Source organism: Salvia splendens, chromosome 5, assembly GCF_004379255.2.
Source record: "Salvia splendens isolate huo1 chromosome 5, SspV2, whole genome shotgun sequence".
Taxonomy (NCBI): domain Eukaryota; kingdom Viridiplantae; phylum Streptophyta; class Magnoliopsida; order Lamiales; family Lamiaceae; genus Salvia; species Salvia splendens.
Window position 1 is genome coordinate 2,009,336 of NC_056036.1, and position 11,232 is coordinate 2,020,567.

At 35.6% G+C, this 11,232-nt stretch overlaps 3 protein-coding genes across 6 annotated transcripts; 1 reads left to right on the plus strand and 2 right to left on the minus strand.

Moving 5' to 3' along the window:
• Nucleotides 1-1,583: 1,583 nt before the first annotated feature.
• LOC121803260 (mediator of RNA polymerase II transcription subunit 7a-like) lies at nt 1,584-3,656 on the minus strand. The gene is made up of 6 exons (XM_042202944.1): nt 3,534-3,656; nt 3,283-3,448; nt 3,122-3,188; nt 2,339-2,505; nt 2,168-2,241; nt 1,584-1,865 (listed from the first exon to the last, which is right to left on the minus strand). The coding sequence occupies exons 2-6, from the start codon at nt 3,421-3,423 to the stop codon at nt 1,799-1,801; spliced, it is 516 nt and encodes a 171-aa protein (XP_042058878.1). The 5' UTR covers nt 3,424-3,448; nt 3,534-3,656; the 3' UTR covers nt 1,584-1,798.
• Nucleotides 3,566-5,508, plus strand: LOC121803259 (pentatricopeptide repeat-containing protein At1g62350-like). Its single transcript, XM_042202942.1, has 3 exons — nt 3,566-3,900; nt 4,248-4,634; nt 5,351-5,508. The coding sequence occupies exons 1-3, from the start codon at nt 3,595-3,597 to the stop codon at nt 5,378-5,380; spliced, it is 723 nt and encodes a 240-aa protein (XP_042058876.1). The 5' UTR covers nt 3,566-3,594; the 3' UTR covers nt 5,381-5,508.
• Nucleotides 5,509-6,091: 583 nt separating this feature from the next.
• LOC121805872 (peptidyl-prolyl cis-trans isomerase FKBP16-3, chloroplastic-like) lies at nt 6,092-10,600 on the minus strand. Of its 4 annotated transcripts, XM_042205899.1 has the most exons (10): nt 10,519-10,578; nt 9,924-10,186; nt 9,393-9,476; nt 9,118-9,167; nt 8,991-9,039; nt 8,799-8,873; nt 8,592-8,613; nt 8,371-8,545; nt 7,151-7,307; nt 6,092-6,516 (listed from the first exon to the last, which is right to left on the minus strand). In XM_042205899.1, exons 1-8 carry the CDS (start codon nt 10,547-10,549, stop codon nt 8,412-8,414), a joined length of 708 nt encoding a protein of 235 aa, XP_042061833.1. In that variant the 5' UTR covers nt 10,550-10,578; the 3' UTR covers nt 6,092-6,516; nt 7,151-7,307; nt 8,371-8,411. The 4 variants fall into 4 exon arrangements, with proteins under 4 accessions (XP_042061833.1, XP_042061834.1, XP_042061832.1 ...); XM_042205900.1 differs by having other exon boundaries at nt 7,151-8,545; nt 9,924-10,168; nt 10,519-10,600; XM_042205898.1 differs by having other exon boundaries at nt 7,151-8,545.
• Between the last annotated feature and the right edge of the window lie 632 nt (nt 10,601-11,232).

Consider the following 11,232-nt stretch of genomic DNA (forward strand, 5'->3'; position numbering starts at 1 on the left):
ACAGGTGAGATAGCTACGAAAATTGAAAACTTTGTGATGTACATGACAACTTGTCCTTTAATTTGAAGAAATATACATAAATTATACAATGCATCACGGTTATTAATATGATTAATATTATAATTTACAGAAACTCTATTAATTTCTGGAAACTACATTTAATTTTGTAGGAGATTATCTTTGCAGCCAAAATAGGCTTTTTAGGTGGGGTCATAATCAAAGAAATTGAGCAATCGATTTTCTTTTTCATAGATTGCTTGAAGCCGTAATAAAAGACATTTAACTAGTCGTAGTCTGAATCGAATTTGAAAAGTAGTAAATTTTAAAATATCAAACTAGTGGATTATTAAATATTGAATAAAATAACGATTACTAGGCAATCACAAATTGTGTAGGAAAAATTGTTTCTACAAACCAATAATTAAACCATCTATTGTGAATTGTTTATTAACCAACAATTTTAAATACAATTATCATTCTGTGGGTGCGTGAGAGAGATTGACGTGTAGGAATAAGAAAGAAGCATTGGGCCTGAGACAGAATTGGGCTAATTAGATTAGGTCTTTAATTGGGTTGTTGATATAGAAGCCCAAAGCCCATTTATATTATAAAAGCCCATTTAAAAATAGGAAGTTAAAGGACCACTTTTCCCCATTTTAGAGGTTTTACTTGTGTTTTCAATTTATCATGTTATTATCTTTAGTTCGTGAGTTTGTTGTGTTTTTCTTTGCATTTAAAAATCTCAGGAGATTTAATAGATGAACCATCTCATTGGAACTCCAACATCATTATGCTAATTTCATTTTCATTAATATGGAATGTGTATCATCCATATTCTTTCTCCTTGCAGGAGGAATATCAACAAATTTTACATAAATTCATCATATTAATATTGATTGTTAATGAAGGCTAGTATTATATTGAGAGAAATCTAGAAGGAATGCGTTCAAGTGTTTTTTAACTAGTGTATCGTTACACTTAGGGATGTCAATCGGGCCAGCCCACCGGGTTTCGGGCCAACCCTATTCGGGTTTCGGGTCAATCGGGTGCGGGCTAGTCGGGCTGTGATTTTTCCGGGTTATAAAAGTTCAACCCTAACCCTAAAAGCTCGGGTTTCGGACTAGCCCATCGGGTTAATCAGGTTGCTACCGATAAAATTAGCATGCGATCAATCTAATAAATAATGATTAAAATTAGTTATATTTATAAAATGTAAAATATTTAATTATGATAAATTTGAGATATATGTTTAAACTCAAACATAAACATGATCAAATACTAATATTTGAGATTTATGCAAAATAAAACATAAACATTAAGAAATTTTAAAGCATGTTTAGAAATTTAAATATATTTTTTAATGAATTTGAAGTTTCTAATCCATTTATCTATTGTTATATTAATAAAACTTAATATATATAATTTATATATTTAATATATAAAATGGAAAGTTATTTTTTCAGTAATCTATATTATAAAATAATTAATGAAGTGTCAAATTAGAGTCAAACAAATAAAACAATAGAAATTTTATCGGGTTTCCGGGCCAGCCCATCGGGTTTTCGGGTCTGGCCCTAACGGGTTGAGGGTTAATCGGGTGCGGGCTAATCGGGCTGTAATTTTATCGGGCTGGAAATTTTCAATCCTAACCCTATAAATTTGGCGGGCTATTCGGGCCAACCCACGGGTTGCGGGCTAAATTGACATCTCTAGTTACACTAGTTTATTTGTGCACGGATGCACTAAATAAAGTTTATAAGCTTTCAGCATATTTCATCGTGAAGCCTATGAGTTTTCTTCATTGTCCATCGAGAGTTCCAAGCGCCTCTGTGAGAAGCCTTTGTGCTTCTTCTCTTCTCCTGTCACTGGATATGCAAACATGAATGATATATAACAACTTAACGAGAATGCAATGCAAGAACGAAACGTGGATAGGAATCCGTGTTACTAGACACGCTACAGATTCTAATGTTATAATACCGAGCATCATGCCTCATTTGCAGATTCTGCCAACTACCCATTGAAATTTACACAATGATCTTATCTTCAGATTGTTAACTATACTTGGTTAGCGAAAAGTGGAAACGGAAATTTAAAGTATAAGTCTCATTCACAATACAACAGACGCATTCCAAGTCAACTGCACATCTTGGCAAAGGTGACATACCTTTTAATGTCTTCCACAGCTTGTTTATGCCGCTGTATCTGGAGTTCCATAATATGTATCAATGTTGCTCTAGCCTGAGAAAATAACGGGACAATGTCAATAAAGCAGAAGCCAAAGCCTAAATTTGTTTTTTATTCAACAACTAAATCAATGCAGCCTAAGCTACTTTACCCGGTGCGGACGCAGAGAATTCAGAAGGTGATATAAATTCTTGAAAATTAAAGAGATGTCTTCTACTCTCCTAGCGTACTGCGATGGATGCTCTACAAGAACATCAGCAAGCTCCAAAATATTCAACTGCAGTTCCCTGTTAAGAGACCTGACCTCTTTCTTGAAATCTAATTTTTAACAAAACAAACAAGGTTAAAAAATCTAAATTCTACAATCAGTATCATTTCGAGAGAACACCTAGATTGCATGTGATTTGAAAAACGTACTAAGTATTTACAATCAATCTTAATTTCCAGGATTTTCTTTTCTAAGAAGGTCCAAGGACAGCACAGCTTTCAGACACGGGCTTGGATTGGTAGATGCCATAGACTAAGGTTCTTTCGAATACTATATTCGATTATGTATGAAACTTCCACCTATTTAAAATGGACATTCAAATCTAGGTTACAGAAATACTGATAATTCAAATCTATTTGATAGTATCCATTATCCAAAATTTGAATCTTTTTGGAGCCTAAGTTCTCAAAGCTTATGGATCATCATCTCCTTGCTACATATCTATAACTCACTCACACCCAGACACATAGGATTCTGACCATTTTATACACATCCAGAGAGATGCAAAGCATTGAAACTACACTATCATTCATTCTCATAAGCAACCTAACAAAACAACAAAGTAATTAACAATTTAAGCTTACACATTCACTCAATTAAAATTTGAAATCAACTTTAGTGTTTTCTGTAGTGTGAAAAGTACAAATTGAAGGCACATACACATACCAATATCCCCTTTAGGGTACAATTGACGAACACCCTGTTCTTCTAGACCGGGAAGGACATCATCCGTCTACAGAATCGTTAAAAGACAAAGTTAGAGAAACATTGTATCAATGGTAATTCAACTAGATCTAGGAAGATAATTGTTGGAAATTGAGGGATACCGTGTAGCTGGCGCCGTAGAGGAAGTAAGGGCCTTGAATAGGAGGCTTCTGTGCGGGGCAGGAATCGGGGTCGTCGGAGTAGTTTTTGTAGAGCCTGTAATACGGCGGCGGCGGTGGATAAGTCGCCGTCGCCATCGCCATCGATAAAACTGAGAGGTAAAGGTTTCTACAGAAATAAAGTGAAAAAAATAGGTTACTACTAAAATAAACGTTGAGCGACGTCGTTTTGGAGCACAGTAGAAAATTTATACCCAAAAATGAATTGTGCCCTAATTCACTCAATTCTCCAATTGAGGGTCTGAGCATGCTGTAATGGGAAGCTTCAAACTCCAATTTTCTCAACTGGGACTTCAACAGAAGCCTCAGATTTCGACCTTTACTCTCACGCTGAGAATCAGATGCGGAGGTCTTAGAAATGGCCCCAGAAAGCCTATGTGGAGGACGCGAGTGCTCTCCTCTGAAGCCATTCAAGCAGTTCAATCTTTGAAATTGGCGCAAAAATCGCCTTCAAAATTGGAACAAGTCCTCACCACTAAGCTCGGGAGGCTTTTGAAGGCCGATTTAGAGGATGCATTGGCCGAGTTGCAGAGACAAAATGAATTGGATTTAGCCCTCAAGGTATGCTTAATCAGCTGGATTGGTTCACTAATTTAAGTTTAAATTTTGATTAATAAATCATAGTTAGAGATTAGTAAATCTCAATTTGGGATTAGTGAACCCTAATTGGGGTGGATTCATATTGAGCTTCGTGGGATTGCTGACAGTTGCTTATGATGATGAGCTAGAATCTGAAGATTTGTAAATTTGTTTGTTTTCACATGCTCTCTTATGATTTGTGAAAAACATTAAGCATTGAATTGTCATATACTATGACATATGCCTTTCTCTTGCTTCTGTTTTCATCAGTTCTGTTATGTATATACTCTATTCGAATGAGCTTACTATGTAAAATCACTAGGATTCAGGTGTTTGATTTTGTGAGGAAAGAGACGTGGTACGTACCCAATCTATTTCTGTATAACGACATGATACGGATGGTGGGTAAGCGCAGAATGATTGAGATGGTTGAGCAGTTCGTTGTAGAATTGCAGAATGAAGGCCTGCAACCGGATGCGAGAACCTATACTGAACTGATTGGAGCATATTTCAAAGTTGAAATGGTGCTTAAAGCAATGGAAACGTATGACCAGATGAAGGATTCTGGCTATGTCCCGGATAAGTTAACACTGACTATTTTGATAAGAAACCTCGAAAAGGCTGGTGAGGATGCCCTTTCGGAAGCTATAAAGAAAGAATGTGCTGAGTATTTTGATTACCCGAACAAGTTTCTTGAAGAAGTTGAAAGGAAGCATGTGAGTATCCATTACCTTCAATCTCTCTCTCCTTTCGTAGGTGGTGTCATTTGTTTCTACATTCTCATTTGCTTCAATCAGATATTGTTTCCATCTATATGATTTTTTTACCACTATACATGATCTTGATTATTGAAGTTCAGCATGCAATAGTTGAATTTTACCACTAACATTCATGTTTAGAAGCGTCTTCACTTAGTGTAGTGAGGGTTTGTGAACTAAGCATATTAACCTTCTCCGTTTCTAGTTTAGGTTCCAAGTGATGGTCGAGCCAGATCTTCTTTTACCCCACCAACCTAGGATGGTTTCATCTAGTGATATATTATCCGGACTTATTGTTGATTGGATACTGAGATGCATTTAGATCTCCAAGCGTTTGGTAGCACTCGCTTTGTATCTAGCTATATGGTTGGAGTGTTCATATATGCTATATTAGTATGCGAATTTTTATTAGCCCTTAGCGTCAATATATGCCAGAGGATTATATGATCCATGAATTAATAAACTTTGTTCAATTTCCTGATTTATAAGTGAACCATAGTAGAACTTAAGAGGGTTCTCAGAAATTTGGATATCGTTTATTGTTGCAGAGTTTGTGTTATAAGTTTCCATACATAGTACATGTTTACGACGTTTTAAGTTTTCTATTTAGTGAACTTTTGCCATTTGAGTTATATCTAACTCTCTTTCTCATATGATTTGTCTGTCTTTTGCAGCCAAAGAGGAAGAAACTTGTCATCATCTGAAGATGTCTGTCATTGCTTATTGTGATCATACCAATTTTGATGTGTATCCCTTTGGAAAAATTCAGTTGATTTACAGTATAATGTAAATACAAATTATTCTTGCTCATTGAAAAGTAGAATTTCTTAAATTTTGGATCTTTAGTTCAGAACTTTAGTGATATGATGAATAAACTAAAAACTACACAAAATCATCATTATTGGATTCAAAAGTTAACATTTTTGCAAATATTTTTAATAACTGTATCAAAAAGCGAAATTAGAGCCAAATTACAAGATAATACAGCAATCAGCAACAATCATGGTAGAGTAAAAATCAGTTACAAAATCACAAAAGTACTATAACAGAAGATGATTCAGCCAGCTAAATGACTAGGTGAGTTGTTGAACATGGTGTGCCACATATACGCTTGAGAAAAAAGATCAATTATAATTGCCCATACCAAGAGAAGTCTCCACACAGTTGGACGCAAATGGGGAGGCACACCGCTCCATGCTAATTCACGTAGTTTTTCTGTATTATATGAGAAAATAAAGAAAAGCACTAAGAGAGTGAGGGAAGATAGCCATGAGAGTCGTTCAGATTAAACCCCAAAATAGGAGATGAGAAAAAAACTGCAATGTATACCATAAAGCTATTCACAATGTATATAAATAAAAACTAGAAATATAACTATCTCTACCTAACTGCAGAAAACGGGGAACAGTACATACCTAAGATGACAGAGGACCCAGATAATTCTTTTGTGAACTTCATTAGCCTAGCAGAATCCGTAGCTCTAGCTCCTACACTGGACTTAGGAATCTCTGTTGATGTGCTTTGACTACTCGTGCTTGAAGATTTTGTGTTATTAACTGAGGAACTAGCATTTGCGCTACTTCTGTTTTGAAGTTCATGAATGATGACGAACATCATTCAGTAAGTCAAAGGTTTGGCTTTCGGGCTTCTACGGATCTGATTGCATATTTTGGCAACAAAAATGGATACCTCAGTCCATCTTTCCAGGTGCTCACTACGATCTCTATCACTCTCCGGAGACCTCCGGTCAATGTTTGGCCAATACAGAGTTGATGGGTCCAAAGGGTCTGATCTCTGAATTATCAATATCTTTCCCGGGAAGCTGCGGCCCTTGAGCAAACTGTACATAAGAATCTGTGTTACGTTACGTTGTCACTCTTTTGATAAAGGAATCAACTCTAAGGGCCGGCCTATTTTATGCAATTGAACACAGCAAGTTAATAAAGCGAAAACAGATACCTAATCAATTACTTAGAGAGATTACGAAAATACCGGATAGCCAAGTCACACCACCACTATGATTTAGCAGACATTTTGCATTACAAAGCATCAAAAAACCAACTAAAGCTTACCAAATTCAGTCACACTGTATTATATCGTATAACCGAAAAGGCCTAAAAAAGAAGCACAAAAAGCACTGAATCCATCAGATCAGATCTTATAAACTTTGAGCTTCCAATTCAGTTGCAGCATCTACTATCAGCACATACAGACACACTGAGAACTTCACAGTTTCAAGATCTTTTTTTTACACAAAATCACACAATTAAAAGTTGTGTCATCATTAGCTACCAGATGGAATCAATTGACTAAAACTAACACTAACAAGCCACAAAATCGAACAATTTTGTGGGTTGAAGAGAAACCGCAAAATGGGAGTTACATAAACATTCAAATTAGGGGTACTGCGAGAAACGGGATGTTCTGAAAATCAAGTGTAGATCTAGAACAGTGGAAATAATGAGCACACATACCCTTGAACATTTCTAAGAGTTTGATTGAATCTTGAATCGGTAGCTAGAGGTGAAGAAGAAGTTTCTTTGCTTCTGTTCTCATCTCTACTGTTGCTGCTGTTGTTCCTCATGATTTTGGGTCTTCTAGATTTCCATTAAAATCATCATAAATTTGCCGCTGTTGGAGAAAAAAATCAATCTTGCGATTTAGCGCTGCTCCTAAGCAGTTTGATCGGCGTAGTGATGATGACTCATTAGTGTATATGCTGAGTTCGTTTTTTTTTTCAATTTAATTGTTTTCAGTTTGATTTTCCCATATAATTTATTTATTTACCCAATAGGCATCTACGTTGCGAAAAGTAGATTTCTAATAGTTTGTTGTAATTTTCCGATGTCTTATTTATTTTGTTCTTTTTTAAAGCTTAATAGTTATGCTTTGTTCACGTTTTTTAGTTGTATATTTGAGTCTAATTTTATTGTTCTTTTCTATTTTATTTTCTATCCAATTTAACATACTAATATTTCATAGGAGTACTAAGTACCTAGAAGATCGATGGAGTATTTCAATTTGAATAAGAAAGTAAATACGATAGTACATTCAAGATTAAACTACAATACATTCTAGTTCTAATTATTGGTGTTAACAAAGTGAAAGTGATTCGTATGTCATGAGTTATAGATCATATATTCATTAATAAAAAGCTATGTATGGATGATAATATTTCGATAACCGATTATAGCGGCGTGGCACGCTCAGTGTCTACCTGCCTATATATACCAACACATATTTGATGATTTACACAATGATAATAAACCTCTTGGGATAGGAACAATCAAAATGGTAAATATTTTTTTGCAATTATGATTAATTATCATTTCATTGTTGTTAGGGGCATTGATATTCGACCTAACTAGTTTTGGACCCGGGAAACGAAAACCGAGGAGTTGTAACTCATTGGCTAAAGAAGGTCGTCGCCAACTTGCCAACGTCTGAAGAAGTGTTTTTTTCTCTGTGTCTTTATCTAGTGCAAAATGTGTAAGCAATAAAATGTTGGAATGGAAACTAAGTTGTCGTAGAGTCAGAGGCTGATTAATGGAATTCTCCGAAGATAAACATTGGCCGGCGGTGGGGTTGGTCTATCCCACCCGACCCCACCTGCGTCCATCCAGGGTAAAGGCAGCTCGGTTTTAAATCGAGATTGAAATGCGAGTTCAACAACTACATATACATACAAGCATACCTGTAGTAGTAGACTCGACGTTGCTTGTAAAACCGGCATCTTTACAAGGTAGCAGTCAATATTTTTACAGCAGAGGTATATATCCAAAAGAATAAACCAATGGGAGTAGAGAATGCTGACTGAGAGTTACTCCTCATCGTCCAGCCCCGGGATGAACAGCAGACTAACATCGAAGATCACCGGGCTGTTGGCAGCGACACGTGGCCTTCCCGGAGCTGAAGTCAGCCCTTTGGGGAATGCTAGCTGATCAAAACACAATGCACCTTCTGCTATCAGCATAAACTCACACAACTTTTTCTCCAGAATTTGATGTCAAAAATTCTATTTCAAGTTGAATATCTCAAGAGTTTTACCAATTCTTATGCATGAAGGGATGCTAGAAATGAAGACAATTTGGTGAAGCAGAGAGACAGTTTATAGATTCTTACCGGTCCGGGGATGTAGAGTCGACGTTTGCCTCCAACTTTCATGCTGAGAATCCCCTCATCTAACCCCTTGATCACCTATACATGATGTTTCACTTCAAAATATCAGATAAAGAAAGTAAAAGTTTTAAATTTGATTATCAGATTTTCTCTGAGACTAAATTAGGTGAATAGCTAAACTTCTTAGAGTCTCACCTGACCAGAGCCGACCCGGAAAATGTAAACCTGACCTTTCTCCAGTGAACTAGGAACATCGAAAAAAGACAAAGAAAGTGCATTAGGACAATGCTTTACACAAGTTTTTGCATGCCATAACCAGTACCTGTCAAATATTTGGCCAGAAGGAACCATGGCAACATAATTTGCAGCTACCTGTTGAAAAGAAAATACAAGAAAAACGGAGAAATGTGAGGAATTTTACTTCTTTACCTTTGTCTCGAACTAAGTTTTTCATTTATCAAATCTTGGTGAAAAGTTGTGAGCACAAATTATACCAGTTAGGAAAATAAAGTTATATCACTGCATCGATTCCTTTATCAACAAAACTCTTATCCCGGTTTCCTAAAAACACAAAAACAAAGATATTTCAGTACATACCTGAAATCCAATAGGAGGACTAGGTCCACTACCAATTTGTATATCCTTGTATTGCAAGCCCGACTCAGTCGTTACCATAGGGACCTTCAGCATCAGATCCAGAATGCTTAGCGATATAATCTTACTTCAAAGTTTGAAAAGATTGAGGGGAAGAGACTAATGAGTTGTCTTTCTGATCGCACAAAATTATCCTGCTCGATCTGTGAGCTTGTTTTAAACACGGAATATAAAAGCAGAGATGGAAAGCTGCCATCTAAAAGGCTGATAATTTGCTTCAGATCATTTTCTTGTTGACAACGTGCCAAGGGTCGAACTCAAGAGAACTAGATATGGCAGCAGAGTAAGCTCTAACAGTGAGAGGAGAAGCATATCCCATCTCTCAAAATGCAGAATATATACAATGATTACAAAAACAATAATAATTTGATCGTATCTAAAGGAGATGGCATGGTTGATGCAAATCATCATTAGAGACTCCAAAAAAAGGAAAATGATGATAAAAGTATAGGAAGCTATGTAGTCTCACCATACATTTTCAAGCTCTTTCTCGCACGCATCGTCACATAGCTTCGGCTTATCCTCAGGGGGCAATCCAGCTGCTTCAGCCAAAGTAGCACCGCCCACGAGTCCTAAAAGCCCAACTCCGACATTCATCAGGCGTCTCCGGTTCATGACAGCACACTCATCTTGTAACCTAGGTTCTGAAGCTAAGGCACCAACTCTGATTTTGTGTGCTCTTTGGTGACTGAAGGCATTACCCTTTCCAAATATACAACCTAATCTCACACAAATACCTCAAATTTTTGTAATTAGATATAACACCAACAGCAAATCAAAGGCACAAATAGCTTAATTAAACTCCTCACCTCACCAAAAAATGTGAATTATAATCTAAAGCCTGTTTCAAATGATATCCTTAATCATATTTATCCTTGACATTTCAAATATTTTTCAAACTATGCAATAAATTCATCATCTTAGCCTGCTTCAGAAAATTGCCCATTTAAAATGATTATCAGTGATTTTTATACAGTAATCGAATCACATCCTTTGTAACTCAGCTCAATCAAGGCTTAGCAGAAGAACAAAATGAAGATAATTAAGAAATGCAGAATTAATTAGGTACCGAGTGGGAGTAGCAAAGAGAGTGATGCCATTTCCTTTTCGTTCTGCAAATGGTGGTGAATTATCAGTCGTTTGAATCTGTGGATAACAGATAACGAACATTTTGATTTTGAGAGATGATGTTGCTGCATTTACGATAATACCCTCCGCTCTGTTTAAATGCGGGAATAAATTAGGTAATCTTAAACTTAAAATATTTTTGCGGCAAAAAATTACTACTGAAAATATTATTGATAATGAATTATAGCCAATTATTAATTTATAGTAATTGAGAGTAGTTAAAGTTGTTGAGTATTGATTAAAATGTTAATGGTTTATTAAATAATGAAGAATGGGTCATTTGGTTAATCATAATTTTTTTCAAATAAGTTGCGAAGTTTGTAATATCCCATTTGACCAAATTTTATTCGGTCTAAGAGCATCTCCGACCATTACACTAAACTCAAATCCATTTTAGTGTAAATATCACACTAAATATTGATTTTGCTCCAACCATTTACACTATATATTTTATATAAATTACACACTAAACCCATGACACTTTGTCAATATCGCAAATGAAATTAAATAAGTATAATATAAGTTTTATTATTAGATTAAGTTTTTATTAGTTGTTGTAATTTTAATTATTAGTCTTCTATTTTTTATTTTATGTATTTGGCTTAGGTTTCTCTATTTTAGAATTTCCATATTACGCACCGTTAATTACTAATGT

Coding starts and splice junctions, on each gene's coding strand:
- LOC121805872 (XM_042205899.1), bottom strand. CDS start 10,549: ATGGCATCACTCTCTTTGCTACTCCCACTCG. Junction 10,187..10,518: donor CTCTTTGCTACTCCCACTCG/GTACCTAATTAA, acceptor CAAAAATTTGAG/GTATTTGTGTGAGATTAGGT. Junction 9,168..9,392: donor GTCCTCCTATTGGATTTCAG/GTATGTACTGAA, acceptor TCTTTTCAACAG/GTAGCTGCAAATTATGTTGC.
- LOC121803260 (XM_042202944.1), bottom strand. CDS start 3,423: ATGGCGATGGCGACGGCGACTTATCCACCGCCGCCGCCGTATTACAGG. Junction 3,189..3,282: donor TCTACGGCGCCAGCTACACG/GTATCCCTCAAT, acceptor ACGATTCTGTAG/ACGGATGATGTCCTTCCCGG. Junction 1,866..2,167: donor GCTGTGGAAGACATTAAAAG/GTATGTCACCTT, acceptor TTGCATATCCAG/TGACAGGAGAAGAGAAGAAG.
- LOC121803259 (XM_042202942.1), top strand. CDS start 3,595: ATGGGAAGCTTCAAACTCCAATTTTCTCAACTGGGACTTCAACAGAAG. Junction 3,901..4,247: donor AATTGGATTTAGCCCTCAAG/GTATGCTTAATC, acceptor ACTAGGATTCAG/GTGTTTGATTTTGTGAGGAA. Junction 4,635..5,350: donor AAGAAGTTGAAAGGAAGCAT/GTGAGTATCCAT, acceptor TGTCTTTTGCAG/CCAAAGAGGAAGAAACTTGT.